A 26,996-nucleotide genomic window follows, 5' to 3' on the forward strand; every position below is an offset into this window, starting at 1 on the left:
ATCCTTCTTAGTACAAGCAATCAAGCCTTCCCAAAGGCCATCTATAAAGAAAAAATCCAGGGATTGCTGCACTTAAAATTTATTGTGAAGATTACACAGTAATAAATTACATATTATTCAAAGTTCCAAATACGACAGTATCGGGCTACAAAGATTACGCCCTTCAAGTAGGAACATGATGTATAATGACTAGGGATGCACCGAAAATTTGGGCCCCCGAAACATATCGGCCGAAAATAGCCTTTTCAGCAATTTGCCAAAAGAGCAAAATGGCCGATAATGGAGCTGAAAATGGGGCAGGCCTGGGCGGGGCTCCGCAACCGCCCCTGGGACCGCCCATTACGGGGGTTTCCTATAGCGCAGAAGAGAAAGGAGGGCTGCCGCCGGGTTGATCAGAGCGCCGGGAACATAACAGCTTTCATTTCAATAGCTGTGTGTTCTCCGACACACGTCGTCACATACAGCCCCCCCCCTTGTCCGGGGAACTTTGATAGACCGATCACCCATCCCAGACGGTTAAATATGTGAAAAGTGTGGCGTGCATTTGTATTCAGCCCCCCGGAGTCAATACTTTGTAGAACCGCCCTTCACTGCAATTACATCTGCAAGTCTTTTTGGGGATGTCTCTACCGGCTTTGCACATCTAGACAGTAAAATTTTTGCCCATTCTGCTTTCCAAAAATAGCTCAAGCTCTGTCGGATTGGATGGAGAGCGTCTGTGAACAGCAATTTTCAAGTCTTGCCACAGATTCACAATTGGATTTAGGACTGGACTTTTACTGGGCCATTCTAATGCATGAATATGCTTCAATATAAACCATTCCATTGTAGCTCTTGCTGTATGTTTAGGGTCGTTGTCCTGCTGAAAGGTGAACCTCCACCCCAGTCTCAAGTCTTTTGCAGACTAACAGGTTTTCATCTCAGATTCCCCTGCATTTGGCTCCATCTTCCCATCAACTCTGACCAGCTTCCCTGTCCCTGCTGAAGAAAAGAATCCCCACAATATGATGCTGCCACCACCATGTTTCACGGTGGGGATGGTGTGTTCAGGGTGATGTGCAGTGTTAGTTTTCCGCCACACATTGCTTTTAGGCAAAAAGTAAAATTTTGGTCTCATGTGACCAGAGCACCTTCTTCCACATGTTTGCCAAGAGGAATGGGCAGCTTTACCATCTGACAAGATAAAGAGCCTCATACACAAATACCACAAAAGACTTCAAGCTCTCATTGATGTTAAAGTGGGCAATACACGGTATTAAGAACTGGGGTATGTAAACTTTTGATCAGGGTAATTTGGGTAGTTTCTGTTGTAATTATGATTTAAAAAGAGTAAACACAGTTGATTGATAATAAATGGCTTCAGCCAAACACTGACCATGAGTGAAAGAAAAGTTTGTGTGTCATCATTCATATTCTCTGAAAAATGGACAAGAAATCATAAATTCTGCCAGGGTATGTAAACTTGTGAGCACAACGGTACACACACGCACATATACATTACACACAAAAAGGCAGTGGGGGTCTAAATTCCAAAATTTTATCAGAACATTTTTAAACAGTTCACACATACTAAATGAATTATGAAGTGACAGCCAGAACAAGTCCCATCACCTTGTAAGTGGATGAATTCAGTTAAACGTTTGATGCAATGAGGTCAACAAAAACAAACCAAAAGAACAAACGTGACACAGAGCAAATACAAACTCTGCTTCACAAAAGAAGCTGTCAAGATGTTCTAGAACATTACATACTGAGAAGAAACCCAAACAGAGATAGGAGGGACAAAGTTCAAGTTACAGAACTTTGTGAACTTTCTTACTTTGCACCAAACGGCAGACATAACAGCCAAAATCCAGTAACAAACAATCACCATCAAAATGTAGGCCACCCAAAAAAAAAAAAAAATTCTGAATAGATGCCAGCACATACAGTACATTTATCCATACACATGCTTCCTATGTCTCTTGGGCTGTGTGAAATGTACACCTACATTTATAGGTCTGTCCATCCAGCCCTGATATTTGCACAGCTCTGCCACATAGCCAGTGCTATGCTATCAGGGGAGGGGACCTAATCTTTCTCTGCTGCAGTTTCACTTTCACTTAGAGGTCTCCTCCCCATCTTCTGAAGCACAAAGAGCAAGCAGAACACTTATAAACTCATCTATTTGTCACTTTACTCTCTCTGATCAAGATAGGGGGGGGGGTTCTGTGTCCCTAATGTATGTACTTCATGATAAGTACAATAATCCTGTTTTTTTCTATCCACTGAGGGACACTGGAATTCAGATAGATACGGTTAAGATTCAAAAAGCATTCTGAGGAGTGGCCAACCAGAAACAAGCCAATAAGCCCAGGAGAATCAACCCGTGGCACAAGACCAAGAACAGTCAGAAGATACCCAACATAGAATGGAGCACCACACCATAAACCATACAAAGGCTTGGCAACCTGAAATCACCAAGGAGGTGGAACAATAACTAAAGAGGGGGTAAACAACCCACAAGCTAAACAAGGCAAGGGAACAAGTCCCTTGCACAAACAGGTAAAAGACATGGGATCAGCGAAAAGTCTTTAAATGAAAAGCCCAGCCAGTCGAGAAGAAAGGCCCTAAGCTCTTATTCACCTGAGCCCAAAAGGACCAAGAAAACAAGAACTCCATACCCCGAGACATTATAAGACAACCATTTTACAAGGTTTAGACTCAGCAGAGAAGCACCCCCAAATTGCCTATACCCATAACCTACAACCACAAGCTGTCCAGAATAGAACCCAGGATTCAATCCTACAAAGTATGACTGAAGCGGTAAGTGCACAGGAAACAGGCCAACTAGAGTAGGCAGAAGAGGAAAGCTAGAACAGAACCATAAACTGGTGAGATTTGTTACAACCCTGATGGAGCTGAGAAAAAACTCGAAGCACTACCTGTCATGCAAAAGGTTGCCTCTGGGGCAAACTGTAAGATGAGCCCTGCTGAAAATACTCTATATTGCCAAAAGTATTGAAACGCCTGTCTACACGCACATGAACTTTAATAGCATCTCAGTCTTAGTCCGTAGGGTTCAATATTGAGTTGGCCAACCTTTTGCAGCTATAACAGCCTCAACTCCTCTCGGAAGGCTGTCCACAGGGTTTAGGAGTGTGACTATGGGTCCATAAAGACATAGATGCGCGAGTTCTGGGTGGAGGAACTTGACTGACCTGCACAGAGTCCTGACCTCAACGCAATAAAACACCTTTGGGATGAATTAGAGAGGAGGCTGCGAGCCAGGCCTTTTCGTCCACATAAGTGCCTAACCTTAAAAATGTGCTTTTGGAAGAATGGTCAAACATTCCCATAGACACACTCCTAAGCAGTGTGAACAGCCTTCCCAGAAGAGTTGCAACTGTTATAGCTGCCAAGGGTGGGCCAACTCAATATTGAACCCTACGGACTAAGACTGGGATACCATTAAAACTCATGTGCGTGTAAACGCAGGCATCACAATACATTTGGTAATATAGTGTACTGTATGTCCTGCCTAACCATGAATTCAAAAGTCATGAGGCAAAGAATGCGCAAGAGTCCCCCGAGCCAACATTCGCCTAAGTGAATCTGTTCCTAGAGACAGAAACCTTGGTCTGTCACAGAACGAGACCCACAAATCCCAAGTAAGAGTCACAGCCCTGGTTGGGTGAGCCTTGACTGGAAAAAAAAAAAAAAAGGTGGGGGGCTGGAGAGCACCAGCTGTACCACCAAAAAATGGTGGAATGAGAAGCTGGGGCACCATTCCCAGGGCCATCAAGCATGAAAGTGAAGAGGTGGCAGGGAGTGAAACTTAAGCTTGAAACCTTGGGACACCATCTCTTGCACGCAAGCATCAAGTATGCAAGACTTACATGCACCCACTAAGGCCAGGAACAAAACAAAAGGGTCCAAAAGGCCACACTCCTATGAAAATCGATTTCTTTACTGTTATAAATCCATACAGCAAGGATAAAACCACTGATGCATTTCACACCGTTAAGGCAGGTGCTTATTCATAGCACCCACTAAGGCCATCGGATGTCCTCCCAATTCTGTAGAGTGAAGGAGCGCCTTCATGCTGAGAAGGGCTTGTCGAAGGATTTGGGAGACTTAGAATGCCAGGTCTTGGGGGCAAGGCAAGGGTATAGTGAAGCTTCTGAGAAATATCAATTAGGGAGTATTGCTCCTTAGGCCTATTCCACTGGGGAAGTTTCTAGGACCAGTCTGAAAGGCGCCCACGTGGGACAAAATGACCCAGAGTCACTTCCCGGTTCAAACTAGAATGCCTGATCCAGCAGGGTCCATTTGCAGTAAGATGAGAAATCAAGACTGAGAAAGCAAAGAGGTCTGCAGATACACAGAGAAGAATCTTGAGAGAGAGAAAAAAAAAAAAAAGGTAAAAAAGGTAAGTTGCGTCTTAAATTAGCATTGCTCAGAAAAGGTATCCACCCTCCAAGGACAATAGAAGAAAAGATAATGATGAAGATGAAGGTTTGTAGATCTGTCCTAAGGTAAGAATGCTGCTCCTCCATAGATACAGTTCAGTGAGTGAGCAATGTCACCCTCGGACAGGAAGTGTGTACATGGCAGGATCAGCAGATGAATATATACAATAAAAACCCTAAAATAAAGAAAAACTACTGCATCCATCATATCAAAGTACTGGTAAGCTGCAAATGATTTTTCTTGGGTTTAGATACACTTTTCATTAAGGTTTACGGGCCCCTTAAAAATAGAAAAAAAAAAGAAAAGCACAAAAAAAAACAAATCCAAAATAAGTCCACAGAGGAAACGTTTCTCTTGATAGGATGTAAAGCAGATTAGTGTGCGCTCCATCCAAGCATTTGATCTATAGGTGGCCAAACCTCAACAGATGTTGGGGTTAGGACCTCGTGTAATAACTGGCTTAACTTAATGCCAACAAAGTATAATGTGTTGTTCTGTAAAGAGATGTAGGCTGAGCAAACGAACAGATGTGTATATTATTTCATCTAAGGGTTCCTGGAAATCATAACCCAGCAGGGGTGACAAACAATAACAGTAATAACAGTGTTTTTCTTACAAATCATAAAAACCATCCTCATATTTGTCCCTGTCATGAACTTTTTTATCACTATATTACTATAAAAATAATCTTGGTATATGGCAGATACTGGAGCATTCCATTGTAGAGGAACTGTGTGCCTTATAGTGTAGGTAAACCCAATCATTAAAATCTCACAAGGTTTATCATGTTACTGTAATTTCTCTTAAGATTTGAAATCTGCAGCATTCAATACAATATGTAGTGACCCTGCCATTAAGGTCCTTGTTCAGGTACTTCCTGATAAAAGGATGACAAATATTAGTCCCCAACTTCCATTCGTGCCCCTCTGTTGTCACTCTGTCACACGGGCTTCAGATAAAGACTACAAGTGGGAGCTTCAACATACATTACACAGGGATGGTCTACTGTTGTCAGAATTAGTAAGCCTGCCTTAAGAAGTGCCATGTAGCCATCAATGGAGTGTATGTAGCCAGGAAGTGGCTTCAAAGGGGCTGAAGGAGATCCTTTAGCAAACAAATTCATGTCATTCAGTTATGGTTTACATCCTCGTTAAGCAACAAAGGCTTCTATCAGGCCCTGGGACAGGTACAAACTGTATGAAGGCTTAACAGGTAAGTACTCCACCAGAAATTTGCCATTCAGGCAAAGAAAAATGTGAAAAGTAATAACAGGCATCGGCATGTTATACATAGTTACGTTAAGCTTGGACCAATGTAACCATGTATATATCATGCCTGGATGATGGCCCTGGAAGCTGGAATTCCAGTTATCTCCAATCGTGCTGAGTGGCTGGCCTGATGCATTGTGAATAGAGGAGGTTGGCTGTACAGCAAAGGCGCTAGTCAGAGAATCTTTGCATTTCCTGAATGAATGCAAAGCGTTCTCTGATTAGATGAGGCAGAGAGTGCCATGTCACCGCCCACCTCTCCATTTCATCCAATCAGAGAATGCTCTGCAAGTCATTCTCTGAATGGCACCCGTGCCAAGCGGTTAGTCCCCATACAGGAGAGCAGCTGCTCCACATGGGACCCAGAAGCAAGTGGAGATCACTGGAGTAGCAGCATCTATTTCAGTGATTTCCAGCTTCCAGGGACATTGGCCAGGTATGGTATACACACTGTACATAGTTACACTGGTACAAGTTGGACCAATGTAACTAAGCATAACATGCCAATGCCTGGAATTAATTTTAACACTGGACTGGACTTGATGGAGGAAAATGACTATCTGATAAGTTCCCTTTAGGCCAAGTTCACAAATGTATGAATTGGATGCGGCTTTCCCCGCATCCAATTCACATGACATGTGAGCTGACCTGCTCGCAATAGAGCTGCTTCAGACAGGTCCAGGGCGGCCACGGTCCGCATTCCAAAGGTCCTGTACGTGTTTGTGTCCAGTTCAAGTGTGAATTCAGGCAAAAATTCAATCCTGATTTGCATATGAATTGGTAAACAGGAACGCACTGGACCCCATGCTGGGAACCACAGCCACACATGTGAGCCCAAACTTGTATTGCATTATCAGCCAAATAGAAATACTCTATTTGCTTGTGACAGAGTAACAATAAAGAGAAATATAATAGAACCAGTAAATGTTGATTTTATTTCCACCTGCTGGTAAACTCCATTACTGCATAGTGACTATGTAGAGTAGACGTACAAATACAGACCATGATGACCATGCAGATGTACAAATACTCATATTTTAGCCCAAATTTTCAGTACAGGTAACCTAGTTCTACACAGGTAGGTGTATGTAAAAAGTGCTACTAGGCAATGCAGAACAGAAGGAACAACTGAAGAAGGCAAAGAGAAAAAATACTCTGAAAACTGTGCAAAAAAAAAAAAAAAAAAAAAGGAAGAAAAAAATGAAGGCAGAGGGCTTATCACCAGTATGGCCTCTGGTCTCTCTGTAGCTGATCTATTCCCTATTAAAGTGATACTAAAGGTTTGTTTTTTAGACATAGCGTTTCCTTTGATGGACAAAAAGTTAAATTTTAGTCTCATCAGACCAGAGCACCTTCCTCCATACATTGGAGTCTCCCACATGCCTTTTCGCAAACTCAAAACGTGCCATTTTGTTTTTTTGCTGAAAGTAATGGCTTTCTTCTGGCCACTCTGCCATAAAGCCCAACTCTATGGAGCGTACGGCTTATTGTCGTCCTATGTACAGATACTCCAGTCTCTGCTTTGGAACTCTGCAGCTCCTGCAGGGTTACCTAAGGTCTCTGTGCTGCCTCTCTGATTAATGCCCTCCTTGCCCGGTCCGTGAGTTTTGGTGTGCGGCCGTCTCTTGGCAAGTTTGCTGTTGTGCCATGTTCTTTCCATTTGGTTATGATAGATTTGATGGTGCTCCTAGGGATCATCAAAGATTTGGATATTTTTTTTTATAACCTAACCCTGACTTATACTTCTCAACAACATTGTCCCTTACTTGTTTGGAGAGTTCCTTGTTGTTCATGGCAGTGTTTGGTTAATGGTGCCTCTTGCTTAGGCGTTGCAGCCTCTGGGGCCTTTCAAAAAGGTGTGTATATGTAATGACAGCTCATCTAACACTTAGATTGCACACAGGTGGACATCATTTCACTAATTATGTGACTTCTGAAGGTAATTGGTTGCACCAGAGCTTTTTATGGGCTTCATAACAAAGGGGGTGAATACACACGTACATGCCAATTATCCGTTTTTTTTCTGAAAAATAGTTTTATGTATATATTTTTAACTTCACCAACTTAGACTATTGTGTTCTGATCCATCACATATAATTCAGATTAAAAAAACATTGAACTAAAGGCTGTAATGTAATAAAATAGGTAAAAAGCCAAAAGGGGGGTGAATACTTTTGCAAGACACATACAATATATATATATATATATATATATATATATATATATATATATATATATATATATATATATATATATATATACATATACATACATACATACATACATACATACACACACACATACATATACACACACACAATTTAAAAATAGCATGAAAAACAGAAAACTAACTAGTTGGGACTTTATATGAGGACATTTGAAGAAATGTACCTCCATCCCCAAGATGTATACAAAAAAAAGGGGGAAAAAGGGGGTTTGGGACTTTATATGAGGCATGCAGCTGGGAAGGATAAAAAGGTTATTGGTGTGATAATAATGTGGTCATTATTATGGCACCATTATGACCACAATATGCCGCTATGTCATCATGCTATTTTATGATGTTTTTACTATGTATATTACTATGAAATAAAGTCTCCCTGATTTACTACACTTTACTGTTTACGTGTTACTATGCAATATGATGTGGTCGCATACAGGGTGCATCCATTAGACATTCTTACCATTATTATGTTGTGTTACCTTCCCAGCTGCATGCCTCATATAAAGTCCCAAACCCCTTTTTCCCCTTTTTCTTTTAAAAATAGCATGGCTGAGCGGTGCTTTGCTCACACAGGCACATCATTCGTTCACATTGATTTGTGAATGAACTACATCTACCACCGAGGCAGACGTTATGTAGTTCTCAATGAACTGTGAGAGCGCTCTCGTAGTTCATTGAACTTCCTGATCTCCAGTAACCCTCTGCCCATATGGGAAGTATGGGAAGTACGGGAAGTACGGGCAGACAGCTATACTTAGATTCTGCAGGAGGCTGACAATGCACCCGCAATCTACTGATCATGAGTGCAATGCTCTAGGGCTGAAACGATTAATCGATATTATCGATAATAATCGATAATGAAAATCGTTGTCAACGATTTTCATTATCGATTAGTTGGTCCGCACCTTCCTTCTGTCTGTCCGTCCGTTTTAAATCCTCCCTCCCTGTGTCCTCGGCGCCGCCATTTGTGACCAGGCACGTCTGCGCCGCCGCACGTCCACGGCGCGCCTCTCCTCCTCCTTGCTGACGTCACCCCCCCCTGATCTTCTCAGCCCCGCCCGCTGCCTCGAGGGAACAGAGAAAAAATCCTCCCTCCTGTGTCCTCGGCGCCGCCGTTTGTGACCAGGCACGTCCGCGGCGCACCTCTCCCCCTCCTCCTCTTTGCAGACGTCATCCCCACTGATCTCAGCCCTGCCCGCTGCCTCGAGGGAACAGAGAGGCGAGGGCAAGAAGCGAGGAGAGCCGAGCTGCACATTCATAGTGAAAGGTAGCAGCTAATAACACAGTAAAAACAGCACATTTTTATGACCAGGCACCATCCTAACAGTATTACTGGGGAGGGAGGGGGGGGGAATGCCCCATCATTGGTGTTCCTGGGAGGGAGGGGAATAGACATAGTGCCCCATTGGTGTTCCTGGGAAGGGGGGGAATAGTGCCCCATTGGTGTTCCTGGGAGGGGGGGGAATAGTGCCCCATTGGTGTTCCTGGGGGGGGGGAATAGTGCCCCATTGGTGTTCCTGGGAGGGGGGGGAATAGTGCCCCATTGGTGTTCCGGGGGGGGGAATAGTGCCCCATTGGTGTTCCTGGGAGGGGGGGGTGCCTGGAGTAGTAGTTCCCCATCATTGGTTTTCCTGGGTGGGAGGAGAATAGACATAGTGCCCCATTGGTGTTCCTGGGAGGGGTGGGGGGATAGTGCCCCATCATTGGTGTTCCTGGGAGGAATAGTGCCCCGTCATTGGTGACCCCGGGAGGAATAGCGCCCCGTCATTGGTGACCCCGGGAGGAATAGCGCCCCGTCATTGGTGTCCCCGGGAGGAATAGCGCCCCGTCATTGGTGACCCCGGGAGGAATAGCGCCCCGTCATTGGTGACCCCGGGAGGAATAGCACCCCGTCATTGGTGACCCCGGGAGGAATAGCACCCCGTCATTGGTGTCCCCGGGAGGAATAGCGCCCCGTCATTGGTGTCCCCGGGAGGAATAGCGCCCCGTCATTGGTGTCCCCGGGAGGAATAGAAAAAAATGGCACATTACGATTTTTTTTATGATTTTATCCGATTAATCGATTAATCGAAAAAATAATCGGCCGATTAATCGATTATGAAAATAATCGTTAGTTGCAGCCCTACAATGCTCTAGAGGCTCCAGAAAAAAAAAAATTATGCAATTTTTTTTTTACCCATCAAAATATATGTGCATTCATTTTATTTATTTTTTAAATTGAACATAGCCTTTTTAACATATGACCAGCCTAACTGTCCTCTCCAGCCACCATCAAAAATTGCCCCTCAAAATGCTAGCCCACCTGGCTATAAGTTTCATAATGAATAATGCAGTGCCCTCCGCTCTGCTTTCAGGCCCTCAGGCAGCCATAATTTAAATCTGGGATCCCCTACATGAAATTCCAAACGCCACCCGTGCTAGATTATTGATCTTGCCAGGTCATGCATTCTGTCATGAATGTGTATTTTGTGGTTAGTCAGTTCCTCAAATAACTATTGTATGATTAGGTCATTCCAGTACATTCCTTCCTCTTTTGCACATTGCCACAATGAGTTTTACTACACCAGCTTCTTCAATGCTCTTGACAGCTTAGATACATATACTCGCCTTGGATAATCAGGCGGCTAGGTAACCTAACAAACACCTCCTACCCTTGACTTACCATACATGAGTCACTAAACATGTAAGTGCAGTGGACTGATTTTACAGTACATTGAGCATATCACAGGTAGTATTAGCAGTAATCAGACCGACTTTATACTTCAGACTGGAATTGCAGTTTTAGGTCCCTTTCACATGGGCAGTTTGCATTCCAACCAGCAGAGGATCCGCTCACAGATCCCTGCTGATCAGAGAAGAGCTGGGCAGATGACAGGTCCGTGTCTACTCAGTTTATGCAATGTGGACAAAGACAGACTCTGCTCTGCTTTATGGGCGGCTGGGAGTAAATGGACCCCACTGTCTGTTTACACCCTGCTGCCTCTGATCTGGTCTGCCCAAATGGAAGTGGATGCAGTACTCCTCCATTTCTTTTAGCAGGCCTGATCGGACCCAAAGGTAGGTGGGTGTCAACAAACACAAGTCCATTTACACCCACTAGTCTATCAAAAAAGACTGGCGGACCTCATCAGATCACCCCTGTGAATGAGTAGCCATAGACAGAAGTTGCAACTGTGGCTCTGTCAACATATACATGCTCCATCACGATGAAGATTTTGCAGCTTCATCATCAGTGATGGCAGTGCCCCAGATATACAGACCCGGAATCAGAGAAGGTCAGCGTCCATCAGACACTTGAAATTTTGCATTACCAGCTACTTATTCACACAGAATTGTTTTAATGCTGTTAGTAGCCCCTGATCAATTAAAAAAAAAAAAAAAAAAAAAACGCAGGTCTGCAAGAAAGTTGTTACTGGAGGACTTGTTTACATCTTGCTCTAGTCGGTAACCCCTGAAATGACATCAACTCACATTCAGAATTTCATCTTTGCAGAAGGCCAGGGCTTCCGGCTGTTTATGAGAAGGGAATGCAGCTTCGAAGGCGGCCCTGGCAGCACTGGCTGCCGGTGAGTAGGTGTCACACTGTGCTATGAGCCAGAAGCCCATTAAACTCTTCAAGTGAGGAGCCAAGTGTTTCTTCACTTTCAGGATCAGCTTCTCAAAGGCTTGCTGAGTGGCCTCCCGCACTCTGCGGTCAAGATCCTGCAAAGAGATAGAAGAAACAAAACATCCGTCGTCAATGTTGGTTTGCAATAAAAAGGTTCAGAGGAACCATAATGAGATAAACTAAAGCTTACTCCAGCCAAGCAACTAAAAATTGTTTTAAACACTCACAAAATTGTTCTGCCAAAAAATCTGTAAACTCTTATGATCTATCCACTGTGCTTTATGGCTTCATAGTATGAAATAGGGGATACCACTTTTATTTTAGGGCCTGAAACACTGCACTCTTTATGCCTCTCATCTCCTGCCTTGTCTATGGCCTAGTAGTGAACACCACCACACAAGTAATGCCTGCTGCAAGTTATCCCATCAACTAAATATCTCCTACCAGTACACATCAGCTTACAGAGCAGGAACTTTCAATGCAAGCCTGATTTCAAAGTTTAACTGGTGAGCGGCTATTCAGATTTCAAGTAATAACCTCAATTCATTTTAGGACTTTACTTACATATAAACCTCTTGTCCTCTGAAGCAACACCTGTCTCAGAAGATCAGATGCTGTAAAGCAGGTGTCTCCAAACTTTTTAGGCAAAGAGCCAGTTTGTTGTCCTTCAAACTTTATGGGGGCCGGATTGTAATCAGTGGGAGAAGAAAATGTCCTGGTGTTGGTGGGAATAAACAATGCCCCATCATTGGCGTCAGTGGGAGTAGTAGTGCCTCGTTATTGGAGTCAGCAGGAGTAATAGTGCCCTGTTATTGGCGTCAGTGGAAAAAAAAATAGTGCCCAATCATTGGCATCAGCGGGAGTAATAGTACCCAATTGTCAATGTCAGTGATGTGATGTCCCATTGACGTTAATGCAAAAATGCCTCTCGTTGACTTCAAATGCAAAATAATCGCCTCCCATTGACTCCTGTCACACATGCTACAATCATATTGTATAATTTCCTTTAGATCTACCAACAGCAATGTAATTAGAAATACTTCCTGATTTCTGAGGTCAGCTGAGAGTGCCGCCAACGAATGCTTGGAGGAAATTGTTAATTTATTTTTTGTATCCCCATTAGGGCCATGTCAGATAGGCCCTTAAGAAGGAGGGAGTAACATCTTGCTTGTCCAGCTAGCAAGGAAGCAAGTCCCAGTAAGCGTTCTGTTAGTGATCCTATCACTGATTACATTGTTTGTGTGGCATCAGCCTAAAGCTGGATCATCTTTATCATTCAGCCAGCAGGCTGAACGAAAAAAAGAAAACAAACTGATTCCTCCTTCCACACAAGTGAGGAGAATAGAATAGAGGAATCTGCCCCCGCTGCAGCCACTGATCAACAAAAGTTTTACAACATTCCTGTTAAACAGAGGTTGACCTAACGATCGAACCAACTGACTTCAGTCCATCTAAGGCCAGCTTTAAAGAAATTTCCCTTCACTTCCAACCCTGGAGGTACTTGTCACAAAAGGTACTTATTCAAATGCACACAGTAAATCAAAATAATTTTTTTTCCCCGAAAAGTGGCAGATTTTTTACTTTCACAATTCAAACTATTCTTATTAAAAAAAAACGATCTACCTCCTCTATCCTTTACCTTCACAATTTAAGGTCTAGTAGTACATTATGGGGGAGATTTACTAAAACTGGTGCACTCAGAATCTGGTGCAGCTGTGCATGGTAGCCAATCGGCTTCTAACTTCAGCTTGGTCAATTAAAGTGGTTCTAAAGCCTTAAAGTGGTTGTAAAGGCAGAAGGTTTATCCTAATGCATTCTAAGCATTAAGATAAAAAAAACTTTGTGCAGCAACCTCCCTAATACTTACCTGAGGTGCATCTAGATCCAGCGAGGTTGCACAAGAGACTCGGCTGTGTGGGACTCTACCTTCTCATTGGCTGAGACAGCAGCATGGCGCCATTGGCTCCCGCTGCTGTCAAAGTCAATGATCCAATTAGGAGAGAAAGGAGGCAGGGCCAGGACGCAGCTTCGTGTCTGAATGGACACAGGCAGCTGCGGCTCTGCTTGAGTGCCCCCTAGCACCACTGCACCAGATTTTGAGTGCTCCCGTTCTAGTAAATCAGCCCCTGTGAGTCTCTGCCCCTGACGACCTCATCTGTGACTAAACGCATTGGGTGGATTTTAGGAGCCGAAATCATCATGCCCGCCTGAGCAAGCCGTGCAGATTTAATGCTTGGATCCTTTTATGCTTGTGAGAAATATTTTAACTTCAATAAATTGATATTGCCATGCTGATGTACACTATGTAGAGTCCCTTTCTTCCTCTTTCATGGACCATGTTATGGCATATCCACTAAGATACTTATGAGTCAGTGGAGGATTGCTGCAGAGTTTGCCTCCAGGTTTGCACACATCTCAGGAGGGATTTAGTCCCACTCCAAATCATTAAGGTTTCGAGGCTGACGTTTGACAACCTTCAGCTCCAGCCACATATTTTCTATGGGAATAAGGTCTGGAGACTGGCTAGGCCACTCCAGGACCTTAATGAGCTTCTTCTTGAGCCACTCTTTTGTTGCCTCGGCTGTGTGCTTTGGGTAATTGTCATGCTGGACTACCCATCCACAACCCATTTTCAATGCCCTGGCTAAGGGAAGGAGGTTCTCACCCAATATTTGATGGTACATGGCCCCGTCCATCATCCCTTTGATGCAGCGACATTGTCCTGTCCCCTTGGCAGAAAAACACCCCCCAAAGCATAATGTTTTCACCTCCATGTTTGACGGTGGGGATGGTGTTTTTGGGGTCATAGGCAGCATTCCTCCTCCTCCAAACACAGCGAGTTAATTTGATACCAAAGAGCTCGATTTTGGTCTCATCTGACCACAACACTTTCACCCAGTTCTCCCCTGAATCATTCAGATGTTTATTAGCAAACTTCATACAGGCCTATACATGTGCTTTCTTAAGCAGGGGGACCTTGTGGGCGACGCAGGATTTCAGTCCTTCACATCGTAGTGTGTTACCAATTGTTTTCTTGGTGACTATGGTCCCAGCTGCCTTGAGATCATTGACAAGATCCTCCGTGTAGTTGTGGGCTGATTCCTCACCGTACTCATGATCATTGATATTCCACCAGGTGTGATCTTGCATGGAGCCCCAGACCAAGGGAGATTGACAGTTATTTTGCGTTTCTTCATTTGCAAATAATCGCACCAACTGTTATCACCCTCTGACCAAGCTGCTTGCTGATGGTCTTGTAGCCCATTCCAGCCTTGTGTAGCTCTTTGGTCTTGGCCATGGTGGAGAGATTGGAATCTGATTGATTGTTTCTGTGGACAGGTGTCTTTTATACAGATAACAAGCTGAGATTAGGAGCACTCCCATTAAAGCCTCATACACACGATCAGATTATCAGATGAATTTTCATCCGTTTTTTTTGCATGCTAGTCTCATGCTGAAAGTGAAGAGGTTACTTACCATATGAACATTTTTGTACAAGAGAATTCAACTTCAGAAGTGACGTAACCTGTTAAATTGTTTTGTATGCATTCGTTTCCGAGCATGCGTAGTCTTGCTCTTACGATTTTTTTCGGACGAAAACTGTACTAATTAAAACGTAAATCGGACATTGTGTTCACACTGGATTCAAATTTTATAGTCTGCACATCAAGCTTTTGTCATACGAAATTTTGGAATTGGCTGTCGAAAGTACCATAACAACGATCCAAAAATTGGCAGATCGTTTGTCGGACAGGTTTTAACTTCCGATTTTCTTATCGTGTGTACGGGCCTTTAGGGAGAGTGCTCCTAATCTCCACTCGTTACCTGTACAGAAGACACCAGGAGCCAGAAATATTGCTGATTGATAGGGGATTAAATACTTATTTCATTCATTAAAATGCAAATCAATTTATAACTTTTTTTAAATGTGTTTTTCTGGATATTTTTGTTGTTATTCTATCGCTCACTGTTAAAAAGAAAAAAAAAAAAAAAAAAAAAAAAACTACTATTAGCCATTGGCATGCAATTTGACATGCCAAATTGGCAGAATTCCCAAAAGTAGTTTCTGTGCTACTTTTGGGGACTTCGGGTGCGATTTCAGTAGACATCTGTGCAGGAACCCGCACAGATGTCTCTGAAATTGCCACAGAAGTCGGACTGAAATGCGGGTATGAAATTGTGCGATTTCAGCTGAACTCACACGATTTCAATCCCGCTGTCAGTATGAACCTAGGCTTAAAATTATAGACTGATCATTTCTTTGTCAGTGGGCGAACCCACAAAATCAGCAGGGGATCAAATACTTTTTTTCCCTCACTGTAGAAGCACACCCTCCCTAAGGGCCACATGCTTAAGGAGGCTTGCGATCTATGGTGCTGGATAAAAAAAAAAAAAAAAAATGCCTCTTGGATACATGAGTATTTTCTTCAGGATTTGATGGTCAGATTTGAATGTGGACTGCTCGTGAACTTGAACATTTTTCACTGAACAACAATATTATAAAAGGGGTTTATTTTGTTTTATGCATTTCATTTTATTAGGTTAGATTATAGTATATCACTTAAAGGTGTAGGACAGTAAATATACAGCTTTACAAGAAGTCAGATAATGTAGGGACACCCTAATTATTTACAATTGATGATTAAACTTCAGTTTAGGGTACGGTGTTAGATTGTAAGCCTTTGTGTCAACAACCAGAAAATACAGTGATCACCTCTCCTTACTGCACACGGTACAGCTGTATGTGCGTGCGAGAGGGGAACCCTCACCAATGCCAACACACTACCATAACAGATAGCAACATTGGAAGCAGAAGCGTTTACCATCTATCACCTATCATATCTAATCCTGAGCTTTTGGGCTTTTTCCTACCACCATACAAATTAAACAACTCATTTACACTTTACATACCAGAGATATCTTGCAGTAGTTCCTGGGCCAATATGGTAGGACACCCCGGACTGCCTCTATCTCTCTCTCTTTACACATTGCTCCGAACTCTTGCATTGCCTGTAAAATAAAAATATACCTTGGACATCACTTCAGTTTAACAGTAATAAGCTAACAGTATCAGGTTTGATGATAACTAAAAATATTCTACTTCAAGCATCATGCACATGGGGCATTTTAAATGCCACGTCTAGATGGCTCTTCCTGTTTTCTTTTCTGCCACTAAACGTCCCTCAATTTTAGTGTCCATGCACACATGCCCATTTACAGGTGTTTAGAGGCGTCTTGAGCCTGAGTCTTTATACAGCCGCTTGCTATAAGGGCACTTGTGTGGGCTCGCTCCCAAGCCCGCTCTGCGTGTCCATAGATGCACAGAGCGTGGCTCCGCCCTATCCCTGCTCCATCCTCACTGGCTGTGATTGACAGCAGCTAGAGCCAACGGTTCGGGTTGCTGCCTCTCAGTATATGAGGGAGGGAGATAGTGGAGAGAGCAGCTGGATCAAGATCGGGATCCACTAAGTATAGGGTGGAGCTTGGGGGGGGATTGGGCACTGCACAAAAAAAAAAAAAACCCTTGCAAAACAAAAGGCATAATGAGCTAGTATGCATAGCATACTAGCTCATTGTGAATTACCTAACTGAGATCTAAGCCCCCACAGCGGTCCTCATTCACGACTCCGGCAGCCAACATCTCTCTCGGGTATCACAGCTCTGGCGCTGCGATGGCATCAGTCCTGCGCATGCTCGTGGGAGCCGCCGGTAACAGCACAGTCTAACTGAAGCAACAGCACCTACGTGCCGTTGCTTCAGTTTGCTTGAGTGCGCATATGCCGATGACGTCAGCACATGCAAATACAGGGATATCTCCTAAACCGTGCAGGTTTAGGAGATATCCAGTGTAGCTACAGGTAAGCCTAATTATAGGCTTGCCTGTAGTTAAAAGTGGTTGTAAAGGGTTTACAACCACTTTAATGCAAGCAATGCATTAGCTAAAAAACCTTCAGCCTTTAGAACTGCTTTAAGTAAGCATTGCGCCCATAACCCAGAGTGTCGGAGGAATAAGAAAATGAGGGATAAGGAAAGTAAAACTTTTTTCCCTATACCAGTGTTTCTCAACTCCTGTCCTCAGGACCCACTAACAGGCCAGGTTTTAAGTATTACCTTGGGGAGATGCAGACTAGAATACTGCAATCACTGAGCAGAAAATGATATCTCCTGTGATGTATTTTAGTTATCTTGCAAACCTGGCCTGTTGGTGGGTCCCCAGGACAGGAGTTGAGAACCACTGCCCTAGACAAAACTAAGCATTAACCCATGCAGCGCGGGGGGGGGTGGGTGCACTGTAAAGGTAGTTTTACAATTTCCCTGGAGTTGAACTTTAATTCTAAACAGGCACCTTCATGTGTTATTAATGTAGGGTGCTTTCTTTAAAGTATGAAGCCTTCCAGACCCATTCACACCGTCATAACATGTTACATTATTTTTGGTACAGTAATGCACAAAACCCATGGTGTAAGGACATTTCTTTTGAACAGTAACATACCCACACAACAACGCACGAGCTACGTTAAAAATTAAAGTGGTTGTAAAGCCTAAACATTTTTTTACCTTAATGCATTTCTTGCATTAACCACTTGCCGAACGGCTGCAGTACATATACTGCGGCAGGCCGGCTCTATTGCCCGAAACGACGTACCTGTTTAGGTGTCAGCATCCCCCCCCCCCTTTTACTTACCTGAGCCCTCATTCGATCCAGCTCTGTTCATGTCTGCAGCTTTTCTCTCCCCTCGCTTCCGGGTTGCTCTGGCTTTGCTGGGGCACCGGGAGTCATTGGCTCCCACTGCTGTCAATCAAAGCCAGTGACAAGGGAGCAGGGGGTGGGGGCCAGGGCCGAGTCCCGCTGTCTGTGTCAATGGACGCAGCAGCGGGGCTCGGGTGCGAGCATGCACGAGTGCCCCCGTGGGAAGCGGCTTCCCATGTGAGCACTGGACAGGGGGGAGGGGCAAGGAGTGCCAGCAAGGGGGACCTGAATAGAGGAGGTTCGCAGTGGCGCTGTGCAATTCCATCGCACAGAGCAGGTAATTATGGAAATGTTTGTTACTTTTTATTTACCTTTACAAATAACTTTAAGCAGTCAGGTCCATTTTTAGTGCATCAAAGTGTGCGGTCAGAAAAATGAATGGGCCACCTAAATGTGCATTAAATCAACACATAGATTGAAAGGGCCCTTAGCTGTATCTTCTTGATAGAAATAGGTCCTTGTTGACCTACCTTTAATTTTGTGGTGACGTCTCGCTTAGAAAGCTTGCGCAGCACCATTCGGAAATCAGCATCAACGAGGCTGTCCACCTCCTCTGCACCCTGCACAGCAGGGACATAACCTGAATCGCTCTGCGATGTTCCAAACCCGATAAAGCCCGGAACTGTGCCACTTTCCTTAGCCAGAAGTTCTGCTGCTCTTCCACTGCTGGATGGCTGCAAACAAAAAACTTTAGATTAGAGGGGAAATCCACTCCATGTTATGTCGGTTTTAAGTGCATGTTCTGCCCCTGGGGCACACAGTATCATTGGTTGCTAGGACACAGGTGACAGCACCACCATAACCAATGACGCTGTACTGCCCAGTCACTGCCAGCATCAAAGCAACCAATAATGCTGTGCGCCCCCAGTGTCCTAGCAACCAAAGACACATCCCCTCCGAGCTGTCAGTCACCCACCCACGGAAAAGTGATACCCTGCAGGTCGCTTTTCTGAGGGATGAAATGGCTGCGGCATATCTGAATGCAGGTTTGAGCTTCGTTCATATTGGGTGTATCAATGTGCACCCCATGTGAGGGTCATGTTTACCCACAAGTGAAAGTACAGATGTCCTGTGCACCCCTGTGCATGCAGTCCCATTGATGTCAATGGAGATGTAGTGGTTACACGGACAAAAACACACAATTCTACCCATACTTTGGGAATCGTGTGGCAGGACGCTCAGCTGTGAGTGGAGAACAGGAGAATTCCTCCCACTATGGACTCTGTCCATATTGTCTCTAAGACAAGATGTGAAGAGTAATCTCCCCAATGGGAAGATGTGAAGAGTAATCTCCTCAATGGGAAGATGTGAAGAGTAATCTCCCCAATGGGAAGATGTGAAGAGTAATCTCCCCAATGGGAAGATGTGAAGAGTAATCTCCCCAATGGGAAGATGTGAAGAGTAATCTCCCCAATGGGAAGATGTGAAGAGTAATCTCCCCAATGGGATACAGACCGCAATAAATAAATAACCTGGCAGGGGGTTTTAGATCTTCTCTACCCTATCCAAAACGAAGAAAAAAAAAAAAATAAGGTTTTGCCTATAAACACACTTTAACCACTTGACCTCCGGAAGGTTTTACCCCCTTCATGACCATGTTTTGCTATTTGGCACTGCACTACTTTAACTGGCAATTGCACCGTCACGCAATGCTGTACGAATTTTACATTTATATGATTTTTCTCTCACAAATTTCTTCATAAATTTAGGCCAAAATGTATTCTGCTGCATGTCTTTGGTTAAAAAAAAAAAAAATCCCAATAAGTGTATATTATTTGATTTGCGTGAAAGTTATAGTGTTTGGTATAGATACTGGACTTTCTATTTATTTATACCAGTAATGGCGGTCATCAGCGACTTCTAGCAGGACTGCGATTGTGCGGCGGGCATCCGACAATAACTGACATCACCAGTTACACTAATACAATGATCATTGCTTATAATATACACGGCCACTGTACTAATGACACTGGGTAGGAAGGGGTTAACATCAGGGGGTTAAATGTGCCTAACTATGTGTAATGTGTGTGTTATGTGGTGCTTTTACTAAGCGATTTTACGTTTTTTGAGGAGGAGACAGATCACTTCCCAGCTGCTTGTCAAGTGCGGCACAGATTGGCATCACTGCTGGGCACTGTTGGGGCTGCACCGATGATCAGTGCCCCGATTATCTGTACAGGTCTCCCCTGTGAGGAGATGTCGCTAATCGGCTCTCCTCTCCTCACATTCTGTCAGTGTGAGGTGAGAAGAGGACACAACCGACGTCGCCTTGTTTACATGTGATCAGCTGTGATTGGACACAGCTGATCACATGGGTAAGGAGCCGCGACCGCAGCTCTTTACCGAGATCGGGGTCGCAATCACTGCAAGACTGGGTGACGTCGGCCCAGAACGATCTGCAAAATAGCTCAAGCTCTGTCAGATTGGATCAGCGTCTGTGAACAGAAATTTTGAAGTCTTGCCACAGATTCTCAATTGGATTTAGGTCTGGACTTTGACTAGGCCATTCTAACACATGGATATGCTTTGATCCAAACCATTCCATCGTTGAAAGTGAGTAGTCTTCAGAAAATCTTAGTGTTCACCAGCATAGAAAAAGGTGAAGCAGGCCAGTCTCAAAATAGGCAGTCCCAACGTTGGTTTCCACTAAAAAGATTGTGCCCGTGGTGTGTAGGGATGTGCCCAACATACGTGCGTACCGCCCGCCAGGACAATCCAAATTTTTCTATTTTCTCTTACTTTCGCTGATAATGGTAAACAGGATAGATAGGGAGAAGTAAGGATGAGCTCCGGTGTGTTCACACAGCCCACGTGCAGAGCTCGCCAGGAAGTCGGCACGGCGCTAATCACAGGCAGTGAGACATTTCCCGATCTCTGCAGCCGCACATCAGGAAAAGGTCTCATTGCCTGTGATTAGCGCAGCGCTGTGCCAACTTCCTGGCGGGCTCGGCATGTGGAGTGTGCGAACACGCCGGAGCCCATCCTTAGAGAGAAGGAATCTCCCTAACGGAGATACAAAAAGCAAAAAAAAAAAAAAAAAAAAAAAAAAATCGGTTCTAATCCCGCTCCACCTAACTAAAAAGTCTGGCATATATTATACTATAATGTAAAACTATAGGCAAGCATGGAGCGGGATTAGAACCTCTGTCAGGTTTTTTTTTTTTTTTTTTTATTGCTGTCTGTGCCCCTTGATTCAGCCTCTCAAGTTGTCCTGGGGACCGTTATCTCTTAAAACAAAAAAGAAAATAATTTTGGATGGAGACTAGAGCTGCATGATTAATCGTGGAGAATCGTTATCGCGATTCTGCGCCCGCCACGATCGCAACTCCGCCGGATTTGAACGATTCTGACCATTCAGCAAATTGTCAGTTTAAAAGCACGTGCCGCGCAGCGATCGATAGTGTCCCCGGGATGTTGCCCATTTCGGAGCGGAAGGGAAGCCGTCGGAGCCAGCGTGAAACTTCTGACGTCAGCAAAGAAGAATGCGATTGGTCCGTAAGTATGTTTCTTTTTCCCAGAGGTCTCGGGGACAGCCAACCGGCACAAGCATGACTGCAGCACTGGCCAAATGTGAGCTGCCTGCTATAGTGCTTTTGTTTTTTTTAAGAATCAGCAAATGCTTTTTATTCTCTCAATCAATCGCGCTCTCTATCTATCAATCGCGCTCTCTATCAATCTCTCTCTCTCTCTCCTAAAAAAAAAAAAAAAAAAATTACGTTGCAAGAATCGTGATCTTTTTATACTAAGTAAAAAAAAAAAAAAAAATCGTGCTTCTCATTTTGGCCAGAATTGTGCAGCTCTAGTGGAGACAAGAAAAGGAATGGAGGGGAAATCTTCCAATGGAGACACTAGTTCTGGTGACAACCAGGGGACTTCCCCTCACTTCCTGTTTTGGTTATGGGACAGGAAGTGAAGGGAAATTTCCCCCATGGGGCACAGATGACAAAACAATAACCGGAAAGGGGGGGGGTTATAACCCTCCAAAATGAAAAAAGAAGAAGTTTTCCTCCATAGTTCTACTTTAGGAAATGCTCTTCCTGCTATGATTTCTCTATGGACCCCCCAGGCCTCTCACACACTGTACACCCCCCCGGTTGATGTGGCTCCCCCAGTCCCAGCCTGGTCTGCCTCCAATCACCACACTGGCACAGCTGGCTCCCCCACCATGCCTGGCAGGAACACACAGCCCAGGCGTACTAATCCATCCCAGCACTCACCCGGACATTGCCCTTCGTCCTCTGTTTGTTCTTCCCGCCCATCCTCCGCTCTTTGTCACCGGTAAACACTTCCCAAGGCCAGCAGCACGCTCACCCGGCGTGTAAACCTTCGGTAAATCGGTTATTGATTATTCCACCTGAAGCCTGACCATGACGTCCTCACTAATCTGCAGGCCCCGCTGCCAGTCTTCCGCCCTCACCCCGATCCGTGACATAGGCGCTCGATTCACAGGCAGAGAGTTTGGAGGTCAAACCGGGGCTCGGCTGTCACGTGACCGGGCAGATGTTCTCCAGCTGAGGGCTCTATGGGGGCGGATTGCTCTTACTGCTTACTGGCCATGGTTTTAACCACTTGATCTCTGGAAGATTTACCCCCTTCATGACCAGGCCATTTTTTTCTCATACTGCACTTCATTACTTTAACCACTTCAGCCCCGGAAGGATTTGGCTGCTGAATGACCGGGCCGTTTTTTGCGATTCGGCACTGCGTCGCTTTAACTGACAATTGCGTGGTCGTGTGACGTTGCACCCAAACAAAATTGACGTCCTTTTTTTCCCACAAATAGAGCTTTCTTTTGGTGGTATTTAATTATTTCTGCGGTTTTTTATTTTTTGCGCTATAAACAAAAAAAAGGAGACAATTTTGAAAAAACACAATATTTTGTACTTTTTGCTATAATAAATAACCCCATTTTTTTTTTAAAGCATTTTTTTTTCCTCAGTTTAGGTCGATATGTATTCTACATATTTTTGGTAAAAAAAACCTCTCAATAAGCGATCATTGATTGGTTTGCGCAAAAGTTATAGCGTCTACAAAATAGGGGATAGATTTATAGCATTTTTATTATGCCGGCAGTACAGCTGCGCTGCCCCATTCATTTCAATGGGCAGGAGAGGTATACACACCGCTCCTTCACCGCTCCAAAGATGCTGCTAGCAGGACTTTTTTTAGCGTCCTGCCAGCGCACCGCTGTGAGGAGCGGCTCTTTCAGGGCGCTTTGCAGGTGCTATTTTTAGCACTGTAGCGCCTGCAAAGCGCCCCAGTGTGAAAGAGGTCTAACACTTTAAGTGAACAAGCTGAAGTTACTATGCACATCTGCACCAGTTTTAGTAAACCTCCCACAATCTCTTTTCAAACAGTATTGCTTACAGCGGCCAAGCACTCCTGTTCACATCTGTTATTGCCGATCCATATATATATATATATATATATATATATATATATATATATATATATATATATATATTAGGGCTGTTACTGATTAAAATTTTCGTGTTCAATTAATCAATTTTTTTTTTAATCGATTAATTAACTTATTTCGATTAATTATAACGCACATACAGATCCAACTACTTTTAGCTGATATAGCACCGTTGTTATGGCAACGGCCAAAGCCGGACATAGCGGGGCATGGCTAGGACGTCACACGTCATAAACTCAGCCTCATCGTTCCCATAATGCAGTCTCACCATGCCCATAATCGCAGCCTTACCGTGCCCATAATCTCAGACTTACCATGCCCATAATCGCAGCCTCACCGTGCCCATAATGCAGTCTTACCATGCCCATAATCACAGCCTCACCGTGCCCATAATGCTGTCTCACCGTGCCCATAATCGCAGCCTCACAATGCCCATAATGCAGTCTCACCGTGCCCATAATCGCAGCCTCACTGCAGTCAGTGCCTGTGCCTGGATTACACAGTCTGCGGGCATCTCCCATTGTGTGTCTCGGAGCTGAGTGTGAAAACTTTGGCCGCGCTGTGAGAAAAGTCCCGCCCTCCTCCTAGATCCTCCAGTGGGAGATTCGGCAGACTGTGTATGACATATAGTGGAGGTGGAGGGAGTGGAGCCCTGCGCTGCAGCCACAGCTTGGCCCAAAGCGGCCCCAGGGCAGGCAGCCTACCGATCAAAAAAATTTTGATTGATCAAAAAAATTATTGATTAATCGAGGAATTCATTTCTGCAGCCCTAATATATATATATATATATATATATATATATATATATATATATATATATATATATATATATACACACACACACACACTATTCAATTTCTTATTAATAGTTTCTTATCAACTTTTTTTTTATTTCCGCCCCTTTGGGCGTGGCTCTTTTTGAAACACAATTTTCAATTCCACCATTCCCTATGAAAGCGCTTGCCCATGGTGTAGGAGACTAGCCTAGCTCTGAGGAAGTTTGTCAGTTTATGAGTACCCACTTTTATACAACAATTTCTTATTAAATTATCTCTGGTAATGCACTAGGTGTGCGCGCCTTCTATTTCTGTTTTTCTTGTAATCTTCTCTCAGAGGTGACAATACACTAGGTAAACAATCTGTCACTGTCCTTGAAGAGGCTGTCCCTGTTCTCTCTGATGATAGGGATGCTATTTTGCAGAGGTTCACTTTCAAGGTCCTCCATGATAAATACAGGGACACTGTGCACCACCTCCGTCCCCAGCAGGATGACCTATTGAAATCGATCAGGTGAACAGGGTCAATATACCCGCTGGTGTTGAATGTACTTTGCCTAGAGATGTGGCCTGACTAGCCATCTACACTGACCACTAACGGTCCACAATGGAGACACCACCGGCCTTCAAGTGCAACCACTTCTGGACCCCCTTCTTTGGGTTCATGGTCTAGAGAACTTTGAACGGTCTTATCCTCTCCATCTCTACCAATAGTGAAGATTCATCAATTGTACCCTCTTTTCCGGTAGCAAGATACTATCACTTACCAATTTTATATTATACACTTCGGGTGAGGGGTCCCCATCTGATGACCATTATGTCTTCTCTTTTTTGATGTTCCAGCTAAGCTCATGGCCACTGTAACAGCCCCTGAGGCTTGTGGCTACCTTTAGGTCACTCAATATGGTTCATGCTCCTGTTTTTTCTAATGGATATGGTGTTGCCTTGTTCACTGCCACTCTGTCTCTTATCGCATGGATATAAGTGGATTACTTTGAAATGATGTTCTGTGTATTCTTCTCTTTCTCCCTCTCCCTCCCTCCCTCCCCCTCTTTTTTTTTTTCTCTTCTCTTATATGTCGAGCATCTCATAGACATTATGGAGTTTATTTACTAAAGCTGGAAAGTGCAAAATCTTGCTCAGCTTCCAGGTTTTATTACCAAAGCATAACCGCTTGCCAACCATCCGCCGCAGTTGTACTGCGGCAGAATGGCACAGGCAGGCGAATCGCCGTTATGCTATGTCGGGGGCGCGCGCCCCCACCCCCGCCGGAGCGATCGGATTCGATCAGGAAGCGATCAATACCCAGGCCCAGGCCAATTTAATCTGGCCTGGACCTGGTGATCGCTTCTGACGAATGATATCCTTCCCCTGTCTGTCTAACTGTAAACACTGACAGAGGAAGTGATGTCATCTCTCCTCGTGTCGGTCTTTTCGTTCCAGACCGAGAGGAGAGAGCATCAAACAGTGAGTTGCACCAACACTACACTGACACCAGGTCACGTAGGCACACAATTCATCCCCCGATCACCCCCCCCCCCAGTTAACCCCTTCACCACCTGTCACTGTGCCACCCAGTAAAGCAATCAGATTTTTTTTTATCGCTGTACTAGTGTCATTAGTGACACTAATCAGTGTTAGAGTAATTAGTATTAGGCTCAGATACCCCCTAACCCCCCCACATAAAGGTTTAACCCCCTAATTATCCCCTGTCACCTGTGATCACAGTATAAGTGTCACAGGTGATGCAGTTTAGCTAGATTTTTTTTTATAGCGTCAGGGCACCATATTTTACCCAATAAAGGTTTAACCCACTAATCACCTGGTGGGTGATCAAAGTTAGGTTTTAGCATCAGATAGGGTCTGCGTTGCCCCAGGAAGCATCAGATCAGTGCCAGTACCGCTAACACGCACGCACGCACCATACGCCTCCCTTAGTAGTATAGTGTCTGAACGGATCGATATCTGATCTGATCAGAACTATATTAGCATCCCCAACAGTTTAGGGTTCCCAAAAACTCAGTGTTAGCGGGATCAGCCCAGATACCTGCTAGTACCTGTATTTAGCCCCTCCGCCCAGCCCAGCCCAGCCATGTGCAGTATCAATCAATCACTGTCACTTACAAAACACATTACTACAGCGTTTGCAGAGTGAGGCCTGATCGGGGCATGATGGGGCGGTGACATCATAAGGGGCGCCCCATGCCTATATAAGTCGTTGTGCACCGCACACACGGCATTACAGCGGGAGAGAACGTCGTGTCAACATCAGAAGAAGAGAAGAGGGAAGAAGACGACGGAGAAGACGGGGCCACCGCTAGCAAAAGAGCAGAAGATAGTGGAGGAGCCCAGCAGAAGATAGCGGGAGAAGAGGCCGGAGACAGTGGAGAAGTCGGAAGAGACCCCCGGAGCTGCCTAATAAATTACTTTAAAAACCTATCTAGTGTGTTTTTTTTGTTGACACTTTTTTCCCCCAGGTGAATGGGTAGGGGTATGATG

At 44.4% G+C, this 26,996-nt stretch overlaps 1 protein-coding gene across 2 annotated transcripts in view; it reads right to left on the bottom strand.

The window, feature by feature from the left end:
• The window catches only part of LTN1 (listerin E3 ubiquitin protein ligase 1), a 160,428-nt gene extending 137,678 nt beyond the window's left edge, over nucleotides 1–22,750 (bottom strand). For both annotated transcript variants that reach the window (XR_012241792.1, XM_073617090.1), the window contains exons 1-4: nucleotides 22,520–22,750; nucleotides 18,773–18,976; nucleotides 16,463–16,561; nucleotides 11,416–11,646 (exon numbers count right to left, since the gene is read on the bottom strand). Coding sequence is in view for 1 of the 2 variants with exons in the window: in XM_073617090.1 (XP_073473191.1) it covers nucleotides 11,416–11,646; nucleotides 16,463–16,561; nucleotides 18,773–18,976; nucleotides 22,520–22,561 (576 nt within the window). In the remaining variant the exon portion in view is untranslated. The remainder of the gene's footprint in view (nucleotides 1–11,415; nucleotides 11,647–16,462; nucleotides 16,562–18,772; nucleotides 18,977–22,519) is intronic.
• Between the last annotated feature and the right edge of the window lie 4,246 nt (nucleotides 22,751–26,996).

Source organism: Aquarana catesbeiana, linkage group LG02, assembly GCF_042186555.1.
Source record: "Aquarana catesbeiana isolate 2022-GZ linkage group LG02, ASM4218655v1, whole genome shotgun sequence".
Taxonomy (NCBI): Eukaryota; Metazoa; Chordata; class Amphibia; order Anura; family Ranidae; genus Aquarana; species Aquarana catesbeiana.